We start from the raw sequence: 19,633 nt of genomic DNA on the forward strand, positions 1-19,633 counted from the left end.
GGGCAAAATTCTGTTGGGCAGAATAGAAACATACAGTGAGGGAGGGAAGGGGCTATGTGAAAAGTCAGGCGTCAGAGAAGCAGAGTCTATATATTTTGGAAAATAGTTCTTTATTGGGTGTGTGTCTTGCAAATATCTTCTCCCATTCTGTGGCTTGTCTTTTTATTCTCTTAATAGTATCTTTCACAGAAGTTTTAAATTTTAATGAAGTCAAACTGACCCAATTTTTCTTTCCTGGATCATGCTTTTGATACTGTATCTAAAAGCTCATTGTGTCAGCTTGGAAGTTGGTGAAAATTCAGATGTTAAAGAAGAGTTAGTTTGTGGATTTTTAAGCGGACAAGGATGGCTATCAAAACGCTATCACTACTAGACCAGCAGATTCTCTCTTATTTTGAAATATCCATACTTAACAGTGCAGCAGATTTTATCCTCTTGGCAACTATTTAAACTTCTGGTGAAGATTTCTACGTACAACAGAAACGTATTTGAGGAAGTCCGTCATCACTCCGAATTATTTCGTCTTGTTCTAATATTTATTTATCCTGCTGTGCTGGGTCTCGGTTGCCACACGTGGGATCTTCTCTCCTCCTTGTGGCATTCAGGATCTTTAGCTGCAGCCTGTAGGACCTAGTTCCCTGACCAGGGATGGAACACGGGCCTCCTGCATTGGGAGTGTGGAGTTTTAGCCACTGGACTACCAGGGAAGTCCCAGAATTAATTTTACAGACAAGTGGTCTGCAGTGGCTGGATGCCCAGGTTGAACTGGCATGGTGGGACTCCAGCTTTGCCAAAGACCCAGGGGTTGTGCTGAGGCCACTTCTAGGATGAGGGGAGCCCAGGGGAGGCAACAGGGAGCCCAAAGGGTAGAGGCTGTGAAGCATTCAGCTTCCACCCATGCAGCCACTCGGAGCCTCTGTCCCTCCACCCATAACGTGGGGGCTCCAGGAGCATCTGCCTGACAGCTGAGGGAGAGTTAGGTGCTCAGCTCAGTGCCTACCATCAGCAAACCCTCCTCAGTGTGACAGCTCCTGCCATGACTCACCATGACTGTTGACGAGGTCAAACTGGCCTGGCCATCCCTCTGATCACTCAGCACAGGCCTCAATCCTCCCAGGCGGGGACTCAGGAGCCTTCGGGCTGGCTCGGGGCCTGAGCGTGTGGTCTCTGATGATTGCTGTTTTATTCCTGGTGTTTTGAGATCTGCCACATCTCCAGTGGTGTTCAATACCCTGCTTAAATCAGTGATGTTGCAACTGGTAATTTAACACAAAGAACTGACAACCATGTGCTGTTTGCAGGGGATGAGATGCAGCAGACCCCAGGCTAGGCCCAGCTTCTGCTAACGCTCTGTGAGAATTCGGTGTTGTCAGTCGGTCCACCTCCCTGCCCAGCTGAGAGCACCAAGGTGGGCTTCGGGCTGTCTGCTTGCTGCTCAATGCTCCACCTGGCCCACTGGTGGCTTGTTAACATCTCTGAAATGTAGAGGCGTCTTAGGATAACTGGGAGAGCATTCTCTTTTCTTAATGGTGCATGAAATGAGGAGTATCTTAACATCAGTGGTGCTTCAGAGTTCATGAAATAAGGGAGCTGGTATCAGTGAACCCTGGTGTGGGAAGTCTGGGACGCTTACTTTTAGATCCACATTCTTCTGTGACCCAACTTTGCATGAAATGTTCCCTTGGTATCTCCAATCTTCTTGAAGAGATCTCTAGTCTTTCCCATTCTATTGTTTTCCTCTATTACTTTGCACTGTTCACTCAAGAAGGCTTTATTTTTCCCTGCTATTCCCTGGAACTCTGCATCCTTTTCTCCTTTGCCTTTCCCTTCTCTTCTTTTCTCATCTATTTGTAAGCCCTCCTCAGACAACTACTTTGCCTTCTTGCATTTCATTTTTGGGGGGATGGTTTTGGTCACTGCCTCCTGTACAGTGTTATGAACCTCCGTCCATAGTTCTTCAGGCATTCTGTCTACCAGATCTAATCTCTTGAATCTATTCGTCATCTCCACACACAAGTTCAGGACCATCTGCTCCACCCTGGGACAGGAGGGGTCCACACCTGATCACATTCTGAAAGTCAGGGGAAGGGAGATGCCAGAAAATTGTGTTCCAGGTAATCCTTCACCACACTTCTCTTATCTTCTCTTATCTCCACAAGGATAGAGACGCAGGAGGTCAGGGACTGGCAGGGGCCACACAGCTAGTTGGTAACCCAGAGACTCTGTCCAGTGCCCCTGGGAGTGGCCATGAGGATAAGGCAGGGATGACTCTCTGCCCAGAGCCTTGCATTGTGTTTCTGCTGGCTTCCTTTGCCCAACTTGCCCCAGTGACGGGGGTGGGGGTGGGGGTGTGGCTCACTCAAGGAGAAGGTTGTTTTTTTCTTTTTTCTTTTTTTTATTAGTTGGAGGCCAATCACTTCACAACATTTCAGTGGGTTTTGTCATACACTGACATGAATCAGCCATAGAGTTACACATATTCCCCATCCCGATCCCCCCTCCCACCTCCCTCTCCACCCGATTCCTCTGGGTCTTCCCAGTGCACCAGGCCCGAGTACTTGTCTCATGCATCCCACCTGGGCTGGTGATCTGTTTCACCATAGATAATATACATGCTGTTCTTTCGGAACATCCCACCCTCACCTTCAAGGAGAAGGTTGTTTTTTGGCATACTGATGTATTTTTGAACTTGGGAACTGGGGACCTTGGATCTTCACATTCAGATTTATGCCAAACAAGATGTAGATCAGGGCTCTGCTGTTTCGAGTTCTGGACCCTCTGTCTCCTAAGACCGAGACTCTGGGACCCCCAGCTTGTCTCGAGGAAACAGTCTGTGTGGGTTGGGGGAGGCCGAAAGGGGGAATGGCACCGATTTAACCAAAATATACTAACCGGGCGGATGCATCAGATATGCTGCAAAGCACTTTAGGGAAAGAGGCAAATAGGTGCCGGGGGTGAGGTACGGTGAGGGCTGCAAGGCAGAGAGAAGGGGGGGCACAGAGGCCAGGGCAGCGGCTCGGCAGTCCTGCAGACTGAAATTAAACGAATGGGATGCAAATAATGCAGAACACAGGCAAACGCCCCAGGCCAGAGGCTGCGAGCCCGGGTCCGGTGTCCCCGCACTCCTGCGGGTAACTGGGTCAGCGTGGGCCCGAGGCCACAGGCACTGAGAGCGGGGCGCAGCGGGAGGACGCCCCCTGCCGGCAGAGCGCGGAGGCGGCTCCGACCCGGCCCACGCTGCGGGGGTGGAGGGGGGGCGGCGGCCGGAGGAGGGGCGCCTGCTGCTCTCCTCCCGCCCGGACTCCAGACATCGCGGCCGTAAAGCTGCGAGGCGGGCGCCGCCGATTGCTCCGAGGTGGGTGTGCGCGGCAGCGCGCTCCGCTCAGGGCCCCCACCCGGCCGCCCAGGGCGCGGCCTGAAGAGCCGGCGGGGGTGGGCACGGGCGAGGGGCCCGCCGGCGCGCCTCCCGCGCTCCCTGCAAGGCACCCTCACGGCTTTCCTCACGGCACCTCGCGCTCCCCGCCCACGGCACCCACACTAACACCCGCCACCCGCCCCCCCCCCCCGGCCCCCGTGCGTCCCAGCAAGCCACCCCGCGCTCCCGCACCCTCTGCGCTCCTGGCTCCGCGGCCCCCACGCTCCCTTCACGGGCATCCCTCCCCACCGAGCGGCGCGCGTCTTTCTCCGCACAGCACAGCGCGCCCACCCGGACACCCCGCGCACCCGCGCTCTCCCGACTCACACCCGCCCGCGCGGCCCTCACACTCGCACCCGAGCTGCTGGCCGCCGGCTGCGCCCTAGAGCCTCCGGCCCCCGCGGCTGGCCAGCGCCCTCGGCCGAGTTCTCAGGGCGCGCCCCGGGGTCCGCGACAGCCCGAGTGGCTGGGGCGGCGGCGGGCGGAGCCACTCTCCCGCGCCGGCCCCGCACGGAGCCCGGCGCCCCGGGGCGGAGCTGAGCGCGATGGGCGCCGGGCGGGAGGCAGGTGGCGCAGCGGCGGCGGCGGGGGACAGGAGGCGGAGGCGGGGCGCGCGGGGCGGGGGCCGCGGAGCCCCGTGAGACGCTCGGGCGAGCGCGCGGCAGCCGGAGCCGGCGCCCGCGAGCCAAAGGCGCGGCGGCTGGACCCGGCGCGGGCCGCGGAGGCCGGAGACCGCCCGGGGCGGCGTGCGCGCTTTGTTCCCTTGCGGGCGGCCGGCGGGCGGAGCGAGCGGCCGGAGACCGGCCTGGGGATGGCCCGGGCGGCCGCCCCGCGCGCCACGGCCCCGCCTCGCCCCTGAGCGCGGTCGGCGCCAGAAGACAGCGCGCGGGTTGCCCCCAAGTTACGGAGGCAGGGACCGAGTTCGAAGGAAAAGCCACTTCTGGAACCGGGTCGCGAGAGTGCAATCGCCTCCGGTCCGCCGGACCTCTGGACCGTAAGTGCCTCGTCCGTCCGTCCGCGCTGCCGCCGTTGTCACTCGACTCCGTCCGTGGCTGCTGTCCCGGGGTCTCCTTGAAGCAGCACAGAGTGCATAGGCCTCCTAGGGACCCCCTCCCCACTTTGCAAAGTTGGAGCCCACAGCGGGGTGGGGCCAGCCCACTCAGTGCCCGCCCACTGACCACCCCCGAGGTGAGCTGGAGCTTGACCTGCTGGGGGTGTGGTCAGACCTAAGGTGGGACCTGCGTGTGGAAGGTGAGGAGTCTTGCGGGTTCCCCTGCTTTGCCTGCGCTTCCTGACAAAGAGGGCCTGGGCCAGGTGACAGGGGACTAGTCCGGGGGGACAGTGGGTGACACTCTAAGAGATGGACGTGCCTGTGGCCTGGCTGGGGAGGCGGGCCAGAGCTCCCTCTAGCCCCTCCCCTTCTTGTTTTGATCCCTGGACATGCCGCCCAGCGCAGAGGCATTGAACATTTTTAGGGGTGAAGACTGCCCTGGGGGATGTCCTGCCCCAGCTCCCAGGGTGGGGAGGAGATCTTAAATAACAGCCTCTGGATCCTGTCAGCTCCGGGGCCTCGGGCAAAGCCCGGTGGCAGCCGTCCCACTCACAGGCTTTGGGAACCGTCCATCTGCATGTTGGGCAGGCCCAGAGCCAGGCTGTGGGAACGGCAGGGAGGGAGGTGTGAGCCGACGTGGAGAGACAGATGGCTGGAAATTCAGCCCTAGACGGGCTTACGTGGAGCAGAAGGCAGCAGGGCTGGTGGCAAGCCACACTCTGAGCCGCCGGCTCTGAACACACAGCCTCAGGCTGTCCCTCCTTCCGGCCCCCCGGAAACTGTGTGTGTGCTCAGAGGAGTGCCAGGCCCCCGCCGCCTCCCCACCAGGATAACTGTATTCCCCAGCACTGGGGCTGAGGCTGGCTGACCTCTGGCCTGTTCTAGAGGCCGGGGAGAAAAATATTTCCTTTGAGAACAGAGATCTTGTGCTACTGTGAGGGGTGATCTGAGCAACAGTCAGGCCCCTACTTTGACCGGCAGCCAGGATGCCAAATCATTATGTCTAACTGGGTGTGTGTTTCCTCCCTGGACCCAGAAACAGGAGGTTCCCAGGGCGGCCACCCTCAAAGGACAGGGGTTGGCTGGGGGCAGAGGACGGGCAGCTGTTCTGGATCCCTGCGTTGCTCTCCCAAGTTGCCACAAGGTTTGAGAAACTTCTTCAGGTTGGGCCCCAGGGGGCATCCTTTCTGGGGCAGGGCACATTCACAGAGGGCTGGCACTGCGATGGACACTAGGGTCTTGTGTGTCACCCAACCCCCACTTCTGTCCTCTGCTTGGGGACCCCCAGGAGGCAGAGGGTTCTGCTCTGTGCAGCCAACAGCCCGGTCCCTAAAGAGCCGGGGTGCGTGGGGCTTGTGTGGCTGAGCCACCCTCATACGTGCGAGGAACGAGGAGGGGAGGGGCGCTGAGCGCAGAAACAGATGTGGCACTCAGGGCTCCCGAGAGCTAGGCGGACTCGGGTGGGAGGGAATGTCACATTAGGACCAGTTTTCTGGCAGAATCCGGCTCTCTCTGGAGCCGCCTTGATCCGTGTGTGACTGGGGGAGGGGACGTGTCTCACAGGCCCACCCAGGGCCCCCCCCCCCGCCAGGCCAGCGAGCTGGCAGATGTGGGGTGGAGGTCCTTCTCTGAGACCCCCGGGGGTGCCCAGGCCACCTGCCAGCCCTCCCTCTGTGACCAGGTGATCCATGTAACTGAGTTACCACCTCCAGGAAATCTCTCTGATTTGGCTGCACATATTTTCATTTCTGCATGACTGGAAGAAATTAATTTTCCTTCCTACGCAAGGATCTGGAGACGCCGGCAGGCTGGGTCAGTAATCCGCAGGATCCAAGCCTGCGAGGCTGCCCTGGGGGCAGGGGGGGCTGGCTCTGAGTGCTGCTAGTTCCTGGGCAGTCAGGGAGGGCAGCTGGCATCCAAGGAGGCATTTCCCTACCATCCGGAAGTGCCCTGGCACTCTCGGCGGCCTCCCTCCTCTGTCCAGTTGTGTTTGGGTTGTCTGATTCCTCCCGGGCTTGCAGGATGGTGGTTGACTTCAGCTCATCTGAGTTTCCTCACCAGTGTGTGTGTGTGCGTGCGCACGTGTGTGCTCAGAATCCAAAACAGGAGTGTGCTGAAGAGCTTGCACACAGTAGGTGCTAAATGAGTGCTGTTCTGAGGAGGGAGCAGGCACTTCCATGGGGCAGCTCCATCCTGCCTGTGGTGTGGCTCTCAGACACATGGTTCCTCTCCAGCCCCCAGCAGCACAAGTCACCCCGGGGCATTGCCTAGCCAGGCTCTGCACTCAAAACTCACCACCCCGAGTCTGTGGGACAGCCCATGGTGGGGCTTTCCCTGTTTCACAGATGCCCAGGGAGGTGCAGGCTGTTGATCCCACGAGAGGAGCCCCGGTCCTCCCTCCAGACAGCAGCCTCCTGGCATCCGTGTCTGTGGGCCGGGCCCCCTGCCTGCCTGTAAGGATTCCTCCCACACCTGCTGGGCACTGACAAGGGGTTAGTGCCCCAGATGTCAGCACTGTCACCTGGACACAGACTCTGGCACGTGGGCACAGTGACAACTGACACCCAGGGCATTCCCTGGGGGTAGGGGCCACGGGGATCAGGGCCGGGAGGATGAGTACCTTCTGCCTTGTCTGGGTTGCAGAGGCCTGAGGCCAGCCCCCTCCTCTTCCCACCACCCAGGATAGGAGCTGAGGTGGTCGGTGTCCTTTCAAGGCCCTCTGGACAGCATTGGCCATTGTCTGGCTGTTATAACAGGGTATCCAGGCATAGCATTCTGTTGGGCAGCTAGTGTCACTTCCCAGACCTGGGGGGTGGGGGCAGGGGGTGGAGGAGGAGCCTGAACTCTGAAACTGGTAAATGCAGGAATGTGGCCACAATCGAACTTACTGGACCGGACTGACCTGGAAGGTGCTTGTCACCCATGGCTGTGTCACTGGTCACAGGGTCACCCAGGCAGGGGGTAGAGTCATTGTCACGCAGCCTCAACAACAGCTCATAGGCTGGCTGTAGGCTTTGCCCCTCATTTGACCTCAGAACAACCCTGAAGGTGGGCACCCTTGACATGCCATTCTCCACATGGGAACACTGAGGCCAGAGAAGCTCATGAGAGGTGGGTGCTGCTCCCGTGGCACAGGGGGTGGACAGGCCCCTGGAGCTTTCTGCTGCGTTTGGAAGATGGCCTGGCCCTGTTCCAGAACCACAATGGCAGCAAGAGCTTGGTTTCTGGAAGCAAACTCTGGGCTGGCGTCACCTTTGTAGCCTCAGTGGAAAGACCCAGGCAGAGGACTGGCGCTCAGGATGGAAACTCGGGACAAGGAAAGTGAGTCGTGGGTTCCCAGCCCTTGCTTCTGAGTTCACGGCACGCATGTGGCGTGGGGTGATGGCTGAGTGGGGCCTCCGACGACCTTTGGCAATAAAACAGAAGTTGGGACTTCTGCTTGCTGTAACCGGGGACGCGCCGGGGGCCAGATGTCGGCAGGAAGGAAAGCAAAGATGCATTTGGCTGTGATAAGGAAGCTGCCTCCTGGGGCCGGGGCGCCCGCAGCCCTGATCGACTGTCCACCCGCAGGCTCCTGGCCACCGCTGTCCATCCCACTCCTTGTCCACGCATGCTTCTAGCCTCCCCGGGGCCTGGGTGCTCAGACCCCCTGCTGCCCCTGAGGCTGGAGCATGGTGGATGTGGCGGGAGGAGTTTGGGAAGGGTGTCTGGCCCTGGGCGCCTTCTGTTTACTTGGGCAGAGAAAAGTCCACAGCGGAGGTAGGGCAGGAGTCACAGCTGCCGGGACAGGTTGGTAGAGCTCCCTGTGTACATGACGGCCCCGGGCCACGTGTGGGACCCACAGGAAGTGCTCACCTGGTGATCCCGACCCGGGAGGACCCAGAAAAGCCAGAGTGAAGTCAGGGAGGAAAGGAGAGGCTTCCGGCTGCAGTGGCCCCTCTGACAGGCAGGCGAGGAGTGTGTTGAGAGGCTGGAGAAGTGGGGGTGTTCAGGACCAGAGGAGGCTGCAGCCCCCACCCAGTTTGGGGAGCTTCTGCCTTGTGTATCCAGGCTGTGGGGAGGGGGAGGGAGAGGACACCACCCAGCTTCTCTGAGCTGCTGGGATTTGGAGGCTGATTCCCCTCCTGGTGGTGGCTGTGTGACCCTCGGCACTCCACTCACCCTCTCTGAGTCTATTTCGATGCTAAACACAGTCTCACTGGCTCCTCCCTCTTGGGATTGTGAGGAGGGTGGATGGTCCTACGTATCTTGCTGACGCGTGGCTCTAGACGTGGTTGTCACAGGCCCTCTCTGGGGGACACGCAGTGCGTCCTGGGTTTCACTGGTGGGTGTGAGTGTCGGGCAGCTCCATGTCACACCCTGTTGCTCTGATTGCAGTCCACACCCGTGTCCTCCTGCCCCAGGTCCAGAGAGATGGGCTGTGTCCTCAGTGGAGCCCAGACCCCTATGCCTGCTGACCCAGTCCCCACGCTGGGGACACAGCTCAGAGCCGAGCACAGGACCTGAGTGTCCCCAGGGACCATGCTCCACTCTGCGCTCCCCCCCACCCCCGGTTCATGGGGGAAACTGGGGCCCAGTGGGAAACCAGGTCCCATGGTTACTTGGTGGCAGAGGTGGGATTCCAACTCGGGAGCCTCCATCCTCCCCCCACACCTGGGTCCCCAGGTGGCTGTTGTGTCTTCTCCCGGGAGCCTTGGGCTTCCCCAGCCTCACCCAGCCCTGCCTGGACTCGTGAGCACAGTGAACCAGGGGCCTTTTCTCCCCACCTCCCTGCCTCTGAGGAGTCAGTGTGGGCCGGAGGGCAGCATTCCGCATCCGAGCTGGCTGCGTGCAGGGTGGTGGGGAGGGCAGCTGTTCGTGTGCTGACACTTGCACACCTGTGCAAGAGAGGCCCTTCTGCCCCTGTGGAGAACTTCGGGGCAGGAGAGCGAAGGGCACGTGGTCCCTTCCACTCCCACGAAGAGCGGTCCTGCCTTATCCCGCCAAGGCGCCCGTCTCCAGGCAGGGGACAGGACGACACTGCCCTGCAGTGACCCCGTCTGCAGAGCCTGCACTGGACCGGGCAGCCTTGCAGGTATTCTTTTTACCCGGGGCAGATCCCCACTCGTGAAGGCTCAGGTTGGGGCTCTGAGACCCTCTCCATAAGGCCCACCGACTGCTGGTCTTGTCCCTCCCATGTGGTCTTTGCCCAGATATCTCCCTGGAGTCCAACTGTGTGTGACAGGGAGTCCCCGTGCCCTGAGACAGACTCTCTACTCTTGGCGTCTCCTTGGACCATTCAGGGGCTTTCTGCAGTTTGGAGCTTGTTTGCTTGGCTTGTGATCCTAGCAGCTATTACTGGGTGGGACTTGCCATGTGCACCCTGGGACCCCCAAGACTGTGACCACAGGAGATGCTCTGAAGGGCAGTTTCTCCCAGGATGCATCAGCCTACATGGCCCAGTGAGCCATGCCCACGCAGTGCAGACATTTGCCAGTTAGGGTTGTGGCCATGTGGAGAAAAAGGAGAAAAGGAGAAGGAAACCCACATGATTCTAGTGATATGTGTTATTTAACCTGGTGTCTCCAAAATGTTGTTATCTCAGCATGTAGTTGATTTTTTTTTTTAAGTATTGAGATCTTTTTCAAAAACACTTTGAAATTCCACGTGTGTTTTACATTTGCTTTGAGTCTGAGTTCCGAACAGCCTTGCTGGTCAGCTGGTGACCACCGTGTCAGACAGGGCGAGGCGCAGGCACAGGGGGTTCCCCAGTGGCGGCTCTGCCGAGGGGCGCTGTGATGGCCCTGGGGGTGCAGGCGTGTGGCTCTGAGATGTGTAGTTGGGGACGACCATGCAGAGGTGACAAACCACAAACAGGAGGGGCCGGAGCCAAACAGGAGGACCGTGGGGCTGATGGACCTGGACAGGACTCTGGCCTTTGTCCCTGGAGTCTCCAGGGCCCAGGGCAGCCCCCTGAGTGGAGCTGAGTGGTGGGAGCTGATCAGGTTTGCAGGTTTGCATTTTGAGAAGATGGTCCTGGGGGACAGGTGAAAGGGGGACAGGGCCAGGAAGAGGCAACATCCAGACACAGGCACCTCGGAGGGCAAGGCCATGTCCAGGAGAAGTAGGCGCCCCCCCCCCAGCTCTGTGGACTGAGCCTGAGTCCCCGGGATGGGTGGAGAAGCCCCCCAACCATGTCCAAGGTCTGGGTGTTGGTAGAATGGTCTGAGGCAAGGGTGCTTACTCATGAAAAGCTGTTCTTCCCAGTGCCCTGCCCTTCCCTCTGCTTGGTGGTAGAGACGGGGGCAGGGCAGCTGCAGGGAGGTCCCTGGGAGGAGGGGAGCAGTTCGCTCCAGGGACCACAGTGTACATCACCTGCCGTGGGAGCCCTGTGTGTGAGTGTGCACGTGAGGGGGTGCACATGGGGCAGGTAAGTATGTGTGCAAGGCTGTGAAAACCAGGCAGAAGGAGGATGTGTGATTTCCCTGACTGCCCCTAGGGCAGCTGCCCAGGACTCTCGTAGAGGAGCCATGTGACCCGTCTAGACGTCCACACTCTGACGGCTGCAGCAGTGCGTGTTGTCCTGGATCCCACCTACGCGTCCCAGCCCAGCTGCACGGCGACCCCGTGAGCACTTGTGAAGGGTGACCCAGCTCACACATACATAGACAAAGACTATCCCTGAATGCCTGTCACTACACACAGACAAGGACTGTCCCTAGTCACGTGTCTCTACACACAGACAAGGACTGTTCCTGACCAACTGTCACTACACACAGAAAAGGACTGTCCCTGGCCACCTGTCACTACCCACAGACAAGGACTGTCCCTGGCCACCTGTCACTATACACAGACAAGGACTGTCCCTAGTCGCCTGTCTCTACACACAGACAAGGACTGTCCCTGGTCACCCGTCTCTGCACACAGACAAGGACTGTCCCTGGCCACCTGTCACTACACACAGACAAGGATTGTCCCAGGGCACTTGTCACCACCACCTGCATAGACTGTCCCAGGACACTTGTCACCACCATCTGCACAGACTACCCCAGGAAGCCTGTCAATGCACACAGGCAAGGACTGTCCCAGGACACTTGTCACCATCTGCATGGACTGTCTCAGGATGCCTGTCACTTCACACCTGCATCGCTTTGTCATAGGAGAGCCTCATTCGGGGTGTCAGGCACCCAGGTGGAATCTCAGCCCACAGGCTCACCCTCAGCTGCGGTACATTGTGTGGTTTCTTGGAGCCTCGGTTCCCTCTCTGTTAATGTGAAAACTCCTTTCTGAAATCTCCACGATTGTGATCATTCAATCCCTGGTAAGGGACCAGCACAGCTCCTGGCCCCGCTGATCAGCATGGCCCTGGGGGCTTCAGAGTGGAGGGGACAGGTGGGGTGGTCATGAGGTCCTGGGCCTGACCCCGCATTCAGGAGGCTTTTCTGTGTCTCAAAGTGGCTGAGGTCCCTTCATTGCCACCCGGACCCCTTTCTGGCTGATAATTCTCATGTCACACAGAACATCAGCCCAGTTAGGCTCCTGGTTCAGGAAGTCATTAGGGGAGACCATCCTGAGGCCCCTCTTGGCCTCTGAAGGGTGCACCTCCGGATGTGGGGTGTTCCTTGGAAGGTAGCAGGTCACCGACCAGTAGGGCCCAGCCTCACCATCTTCCTTCCTGGGCCTGCCAGCCCAGCTGGGTTGGGGTCAGCAAGGGAGTAGCTGTCCTGCCCGCTTCTTGGGCTGGGGCCCCCAGGTGAACAGATCACCATGCCTGGGAAGAGGGGCAGGACCCTTCTCGTTAGCACTGCCTCAGGCTGGCCCCTTGTTTCTGAGATCCATCCATGTTGTCACATGTGTCACTGCTTTCCTTCTTTTTAATGACTGAGATTCAGTGACTCAGATCTGCACATTGCGTGTGTCCATCATCAGTAAAGGGCCGCTGGGCCGCTTCACCCTTGGTGAGAGTGGATGATCTGGAGTGAACCTTCCCGAGCACCTTCTTGGGTGGGTGTGTGTTTTCAGTTCTCCTGGGGTCACTCCTGGGACAGCATCTGCTGTGCTGAGTGGTCATCAGTTTAAGTCACTGTCCTCCAGATTTCAAGGAATGAATTCACATGGAAAGCCTTCTGCCCTGGTCACCTGGCTTCCCTGCATCACGCCCCTAGGTCAGCTCACCCCTTCCACAGGTGACCACACCCTGGCCTGGAGGTGGGGTGGGGAGCACAGAGTTGTCCAAGTCACTCTCTGGCAGAACGCCCCGCCAGGAGCCTGAGGGTGGTTGGGACAGCAGGGTTCCTCTGCCCACAAGCTGTCCTTGTGTTTGGTTCTACAAACACTCACTGAATCTCCCTGGCACCTGTGTCCCAGGTCCTTGGCATGAACAAGATGCTGCACCTGTTCTCTGGCTTCATTCTCCCCACTCCCCCAAACTCAGGGGAAGTAGTTTGGGGCCACCATGTGTCAACCAGAGAGGCCCCCTCCAGGGACAGAGCCAGATTGCCAGTGGCTTCGAGACCACACAGCCCTCCCCCTAAATGTTCACCCCGACCCACCTGCCTTGCTGTGCCGCCAGCACCCAGGGACTGGCAGGTCCCTCTGCCTGTTTGTCCCACCCCACATCCACATGGCTTCCACCATCCTTCTTCAACCCACCTAGCAGTCCCCTCTGCCCTGAGTGCCCCCCATCCCCAACCCCCCATGTCCCCACAGCCCTCAGCGCCCCCTCTTCCTTGCACATCACCACGTTTCCTCCCCAGGAGGTCAGGTCTGTGAGGGCAGGACTTCTGTCTGTTGGCCCTGCTGCCTCAGAGCCCAGGCGGGCACCTGACGCACAGGAGGCCCAGGGGGGCAGGAACATGTGTCACCTGTGACTGCCCCATCTCCAGGCAGTGATGCCAGGGTCACGGCTGCACGGACGCCCTCGCTGGGTGCTGGGAGAGTGCTGTTTGAACAGCAGGGCCCGCCTGCCTGCAAGCTGTCGCTGTATTTGGTTCCACAAACAGCTATTTCATCTGCTTTCCAGCCCGGAGTCAGGTCATGCGTCCTGCCTTCGTCGGGGCACAGAGGAATGGACAGCCAGGGTCCTGCCTATGTGGGGGCGTGTAGGGAGGCAGCCGGGGTCATGCCCGCATGGGAGCACAGAGGAGGCAGCCAGGGTTCTGCAGGGCCGTTCCCTGAAACCTGACCCCACTCACTCCCAAACAAAGGCTCCTTGAGGGCCCACTCCAGGGGCATCTCAGAGACAGGAGAGGGCATAGCCCCTACTGCTCTGGCCAGGACACCCCAGACTCCACGGCACAGCCTGCCAGGTGCCGGCTCTCAGATTCTGCCCCTCCATCTGGCTGCCCAGGACTGGGGACTCCTCATGCATAAGGAGCCCGTGTGGCAGGTCCGGAGCCCCAGTCCTGCAGGAAGAATTATGGAAGGCTTCAGGGTGGAGGGGTCAGGAGGCCCCTGGGAACGGAGACCCCACAGAACTGGGCCTGGGACAGAGGAGGGGAGGGCAGTGGAGGTCACCCTGGGTCACCTTTGCTTCGGTCTCCCCAGTTGAGACGTTCCTCCCCCCCCTCCCGGAGCCACTAAGAAATTAGGTGTTTCTTTCCCAGCATGCCAGGGAAGCCAAGGCTTTGGGGTCACCGCTGAGCCTGAACGGGACCAGGTTGACACCTGGTGGTGTGCCCATCCCCCATCAGCTGACACAGCTGCTGTCCCCCTGGGCATCCCAGCTGTCACCTCACAGGGGGGCAGGGGACCAGGTAGGGAGGTCCCTGGAGAAGGATAGGTGGACCCGCCCCTCCCCCAGCCTGTCTGGACACAGGGCAGAATTCGAATACCCAGGTGCTGGTGAGGGTATGTGAAATAATTATATTCCATTTTTCTGCACATCAGAAGACCATGTATCTCTCGATGTATGGCAGAAATTCAGTTCCTCGCTCTTCCTCTGAGCTCCCTGCTGGGGTGGGACTGATGGAAGCCACACGACCCCCAGCTGCAAAGGGGCTGGGGGTCCTGCCTTCTAACTCCAGAGGCACCGGCCACTGCCCACCCGGCTCACATCTGCCCACAGGTGCCCCTTCCAGGATGACCCTCCTTTACAACTGTTGTTTCCTTCCTGGATGAAGCCCAGGAGGCTGACCCCAGAGTAGGGGTCATTGCTGCCTGGCACAGTGCACGCCCAGCGGCTGTGAGGCACCAGCTCAGAGCTGGGTGACACTTAAATGAGATAAGCTGTTGATGAGAACACAGTTGGTTTAGGCACTTGTTCCTTTGACAAATAGCGACTGAGGGCCTGCCATGTGTCGGCCCGTAATCCGGAATCCAGCAGATGGACCCGCCCTGGTGTGGCTGCTACTCTGTTTGGGGAGAGATGGACAATAAACGAAGGGAACAAGGAATGGGCAGGGCCTGGGGCTGGGAGGTGGTGCCTGTCCTTGCCAGATGCAGCTTTTCTGAGTAGGTGACATTGAGCTGAGGCCTGGAAAGGAGGCAGCCAGGGGACCACCAGGGCATAGCCCTCTAGCATAGGGGACAGCCAGTGCAAAGGCCCTGGGGCAGGAGCATGCCTGGCACATTTGCGGGCCAGCAAGGTGGCCTTGCAGCTGGAGAGGAGAAGCACAAGGGAGGAGGGCAAGGGGATGGAGGATGGCCTGGGAGCTGCCTGTGGGCCTTGAGGGCTTCAGCTGGTGGAGGTGGTGACATAAATACTAAGGCATGAAAAAGTCGTACATTTCCTGTGCGCCAGGGGTTTGCACTGAAGACTCGTAGAGCTGATCCAGCAGGCATCCTGGCTTCCCCCAGGGTCTGCCTGATGCCCCCTCATGACTGCACGGCAGTGGCCAGTTTATCCCTGGGGGAGATCCCTGCCCGGAGCTGTGCCTTTGTAGCCAGCAGCCAAAGCCTTCATGCCGGAGCCCAGGGTGAGGGACCCAAAACCGGTCCTCCTGTTTTGCCTGCTATTCTGTGGTCCCACCACTGGTGGGCTTGGCGCTCACTCCATCCTCCTGATCAAGTTGACCACTGGCGCTCCAGCTCCATCTGTCCTGAGGCCTTGGGGGTCCATCATGCGGAAGGAAAGGAAGGAGAGTTGCTTGTCCCCTGAACCCTGTGCTGCCCAGAGAGGGTCAGAAGATGGACATTTAAGAGACCAGGAGGCCCCGTGGGCATCCTGAGGGGTTTGGCAACCACGGGGGTGGAGCCGGAATAGCCCAAAACAGAGCCTGGTTGCCGCTCGGATCAAGCCTGCTAGCTCCCTGGAAGCTTGCTGTGCTGGAGAGTTGCAGGTCTGAACTGCCCGAGCTCACGCACCTGCACTGCCGTGGGGTGTCCCCGGTCAAGGAGGAGCGAGCGAGTCCCGCACACTCGTGTGCCCAGCACCGGGCACACAGAGGCCACCCACAGCCTGAGGGTGTGGTTGGGGTGAGGCCTGTGGACATGGAGAGGTTTTGCATCCAAGGCACCAGGGCCTCCTTAGTCTCTCTGTTTTAAAATAAATGTCCTCATGAAAATGTTCACACTGCACGGGCAGAAGGTGTCATGTGACTTTGGGCACTCCCCACAGCCTCTGAGGCCACCATGGTCTCCCCACTTCTCCGCCTCGGGAAGGTCCCCCGAGGGGAACACAGGAGATGAGGGCACAGCCCTGGATGAAGCGCTGTGGACTCCATGTGTGCCCCAGGGCTCAGGACAGGCCTGATCGAGCCTCCCTGGGTCAGAGGGGAAATCCCAGGGGCCAGCAGTGGCCTCGGTTTTCCCTGCCGTCAAATGGGGAGATGCCTCGCAGCCTTCTCACAGACAGGACGGGAGCCTCCGGGCAGAGCAGGCGGATGCCACGCCCCTCTGCTGAAAACCCCCAGGGCTGTTTTGACTCAGCAGGGCCCCACCCCCAGATCTCCTTGGGGTTCTGTGAGACCATGTGGTGGAATGAGTCAAAACATCCAGAAGGTTCCGCCGGGGAGGGAGGCATGGAGCTGGCTTCCCGCTCGCCTCCCCCAGAGCAGCTGCCACCACGGCTGTACCAGCGCCGGCCCATCTGCCTGCCTGGGGCCGTCCAAGGCGGGGAGGAGGGGCTGGAAGCAGACCCTCTGTTCACCGGGGACACAGCCCATTCTCTGGGTCAGGGCTGAGGGCTGGCGGGCAAGGCTGACGCTGTGTGACCCTGGGCAGGCTCCTGCCCTCTCTGTGCCCCTTAGAAGCGGCACAGTGATTCCCCCTTGGGGCTGGTGTTGCATGTGGACACTCTGAACCTTGGACTTGATTGACCAGTGAGCTGGCCGGTGGTTTCTGGTTTCTGCAGGACTGCCCCTTGTTATAACTGCTGCTCATGGCCTGTGTCACCTCTGAGAGGGTGGGTCCTCCGTTCGCACAGAGAGGAGGTCCCTGAGGTTTAAACTCTGAGGTGCAGCCCTCCCTGGGCAGATATGGCCTCCGGGGTGCAGGGTCCCTGCCCTTGACTCTGGTCATTGTGTGCCCTTGCCGCAGACCTGGGGTGGGGGCTGTACCCGAGGGTTCCTGTGGCCCTTTCCCTGTGGCCACCACCCTTCTGAGGTCCTGACCAGTGAGTCTGGGCTCCTCCCCACAGCCTGGCGGGCCCTCTGCACCACATGGGACTGCCAAGGATCCCTGCAGCTGGCTTTGCTCCTGGCTGCTCCTCAGCGAGCCCCAGGTGTGGAGACGTGGTCAGGTGGGCCAGCACGGGGCTCCCCACACCAGGCCCAGCTGCCCAGCATGCTGCAGGAGCTGCTATTAGACATGTTTTGTGGCTCAGACAGTAAAGCGTCTGCCTACAATGTGGGAGACCCGGGTTTGATCCCTGAGTTGGGAAGATCCTTCTGGAGAAGGAAATGGCAACCCACTCCAGTACTCTTGCCTGGAAAAGCCCATGGACAGAGGAGCGTGGTAGGCTACAGTCCATGGGGTCGCAAAGAGTCAGACACAACTGAGTGACTTCACTTCACTTCCTTTATGGCTCGAAGTGGCTAAAAGGCCCCAGAGAGAATGGCCCAGAATCTGGATGACCAATGGATGTTGAAAGGGACCCCCACTGGGCAAGGCTGAGGTACAGGCTCCCCAACAGCCTGCAGGGCAGGCCCTGACCCACACAGGCCTCGGCCTCCAGCAGCTCAGGAAACTGCCCAGCTACATGCTGGTGTTCAGCCAGGTGGCCTGCCTGGAAGGGGAGGCAAGAGGGGAGCGGTGGGCAGAGAGGCTGGCAGGAAAGCCCCAGTATGCTCATGCCGGTGCTGCAAGGCAGGGTGAGCATCCCTGCTCTTCCAGGGGAAAATGCTGAGACCAAGCCAAGTGGAGGGACTCGCTCACAGCCTATGGCCAGAAACTGAACAATGCCCAACTCAAACCTGGAGGATATGCCTGCCCCTGGTCTCTTGTCTGGGAGACTGGAAATCTGGAGGGAATGAGTTGGGTCCGGGCAGCAGGGTGAGTTCAGGCCAGGCCTGTGCACATCTGCATGGTGGGGTCGGACCCACAGCCCTGCCCTTTCCACCGTGCACCCCGCAGTTACTGAACTTGTGAGTTGTCCCACCTGTAACTTGGGTGTAATAACATGTTTTACATTTCACTGTTACTATTAAATAACAGAAAAGCCTCATGGGACTGTTGGAAGGATTAAATGAGCTAATAAACTTTGGATCACTTGGTACTTGCTGTTCCCCAGCCCTGCTCCAAGGTTGGAACAGGATTCCGGGTGGGGACTGTGAGCTGGGACCCAGCCTTGGAAGGGGTTGGCCCCTGAACTCTGGCCTGTCCATCTGTGGACTGTTGACCCATGTCTCAGAGAAGGCTAGTGCAGGCAGCCCCCTGAGCAGGTGCCCACAGGCAGCAGGAGAGGCAGACTGTTCTCTGTTCTGGAGCACTGTTTGTGAACGTGGACTGGATCCTGGTACCTCCCCATTACTCCATATGTGCTGCGACTGGCAGACATGGCGAATCAATCTGCACACTCCAATGGCTGTGGCAGACATCACCAATCAATGTCAGGCACACCTTTCCCTTTCAGTCCACCTGAGGCAGTGGCATCATTCTCACAGAGATGCTCTGCTGCCTACCTCTGACGGGCCAAGGGGAAACCCACCAACCACACCAGCTGGGCAGCTGTGAGGGCCAGCCAGCTCTGACCACCTCTGCTTCTGTAAGCCGTGTGACCTGGGAGGGGGTGGGGAGAGCATCTGTGGGAGGTGGGGGAGGGGGCACCCCAGGGTCCAGCAGCTCCAGCCCCTGGAGACGGCATGACTCCCTAGCTTGGCCTTGGTGATGTAGTCAGTGCAGTAAACACATCCTGGAAGTAGGCTCCTTCTGGATTCAAGTCCAGCCCCTCACGAGGGTCCTCTCCCAAGCGAACCCTGTGCATGGGAATAATGACACCTCCTCTGTGAGCATCCCTGGATAAGGTTCACTCGGAGACTTATGTTCGGGTGCCTCCTGCCTGCCTGCCCCGGGCCGGGTTCAGGGAAGCCAGCAGGAGAGGGCAGAGAAATTACAATCCGTGGTGAAGGCTATGGACGAGGAGCCGGGTGATGGGTGGACGAGGAGTGCTCCGGGGGTAGCTCCCAGTCCTGGTGCTCAGGGTGCCGCCATGCAGCATTTGTCGGAGCAGCATTCCCCTCCCCTAACTCCAGGCAGGCCTTCCTGGAGGGGGTGCAGGCCTTCACCTCCACCTGCCCCCCTCCCCTAGCAAGATACAGCCAAGACATGACGGACCCTCTTAAGGTCCCTCCTTCCTCTCCAGTGATGGGGGGGGAGTGGCTGGAGGAGGTGAGAGTGGGAAGGGGGAGGGCAGAAGGGCCTGAAGGAAGGGGCTTCTCACTCCCTGGAGTGAGCTGGGAGCCCCAGCCGGCCCCCATCCAGGGCCCTTGGAGGAGGTGCCCACCCGGCAGCCCCAGATCAGGGAATCCCGGCTGGCACTGCGCCACCACCTCCCTGCCACCCTCATCCACCAGGAGCCAGACACAGCCCGGATCCTTGCCAACTGGGGGGAGGGCGTGCACTCGGCTTCGCCTACTCCCAGCCATCCTTTCTGCTGCCTGCGTGTAATTAACAGAGTAATTAAAAACAGGATGAGTTAATTGGTATTCATTTATGTGGCAGATGTTTTTAATTGAGGCAGGAAACAATTTACCTGTTTACATAAACAATGGCAAAAGCAGGCTTGTAAAACACATTTTTTAAAATATTTT

General features: G+C 59.4%; 1 protein-coding gene across 9 annotated transcripts in view; it reads left to right on the forward strand.

Annotated features, from left to right (window-relative positions):
* CBFA2T3 (CBFA2/RUNX1 partner transcriptional co-repressor 3) overlaps nt 1-19,633 on the forward strand; it is a 76,632-nt gene that overhangs the window by 22,090 nt on the left and 34,909 nt on the right. The window contains exons 1-2 of one of the 9 annotated variants that reach the window (XM_043435621.1): nt 3,964-4,409; nt 5,503-5,610. The exons of 4 other annotated variants lie outside the window; for them this stretch is intronic. Coding sequence is in view for 1 of the 5 variants with exons in the window: in XM_043435618.1 (XP_043291553.1) it covers nt 7,766-7,787 (22 nt within the window). In the remaining 4 variants the exon portion in view is untranslated. Of the gene's footprint in view, nt 1-3,187; nt 3,356-3,963; nt 4,410-5,502; nt 5,611-7,587; nt 7,788-19,633 lie in introns of those variants that run through there. 4 more of the 9 variants (XM_043435622.1, XM_043435619.1, XM_043435620.1 and 1 more) reach the window with 4 other exon arrangements.

Source organism: Cervus canadensis, chromosome 18, assembly GCF_019320065.1.
Source record: "Cervus canadensis isolate Bull #8, Minnesota chromosome 18, ASM1932006v1, whole genome shotgun sequence".
In the NCBI taxonomy this organism is placed as follows: domain Eukaryota; kingdom Metazoa; phylum Chordata; class Mammalia; order Artiodactyla; family Cervidae; genus Cervus; species Cervus canadensis.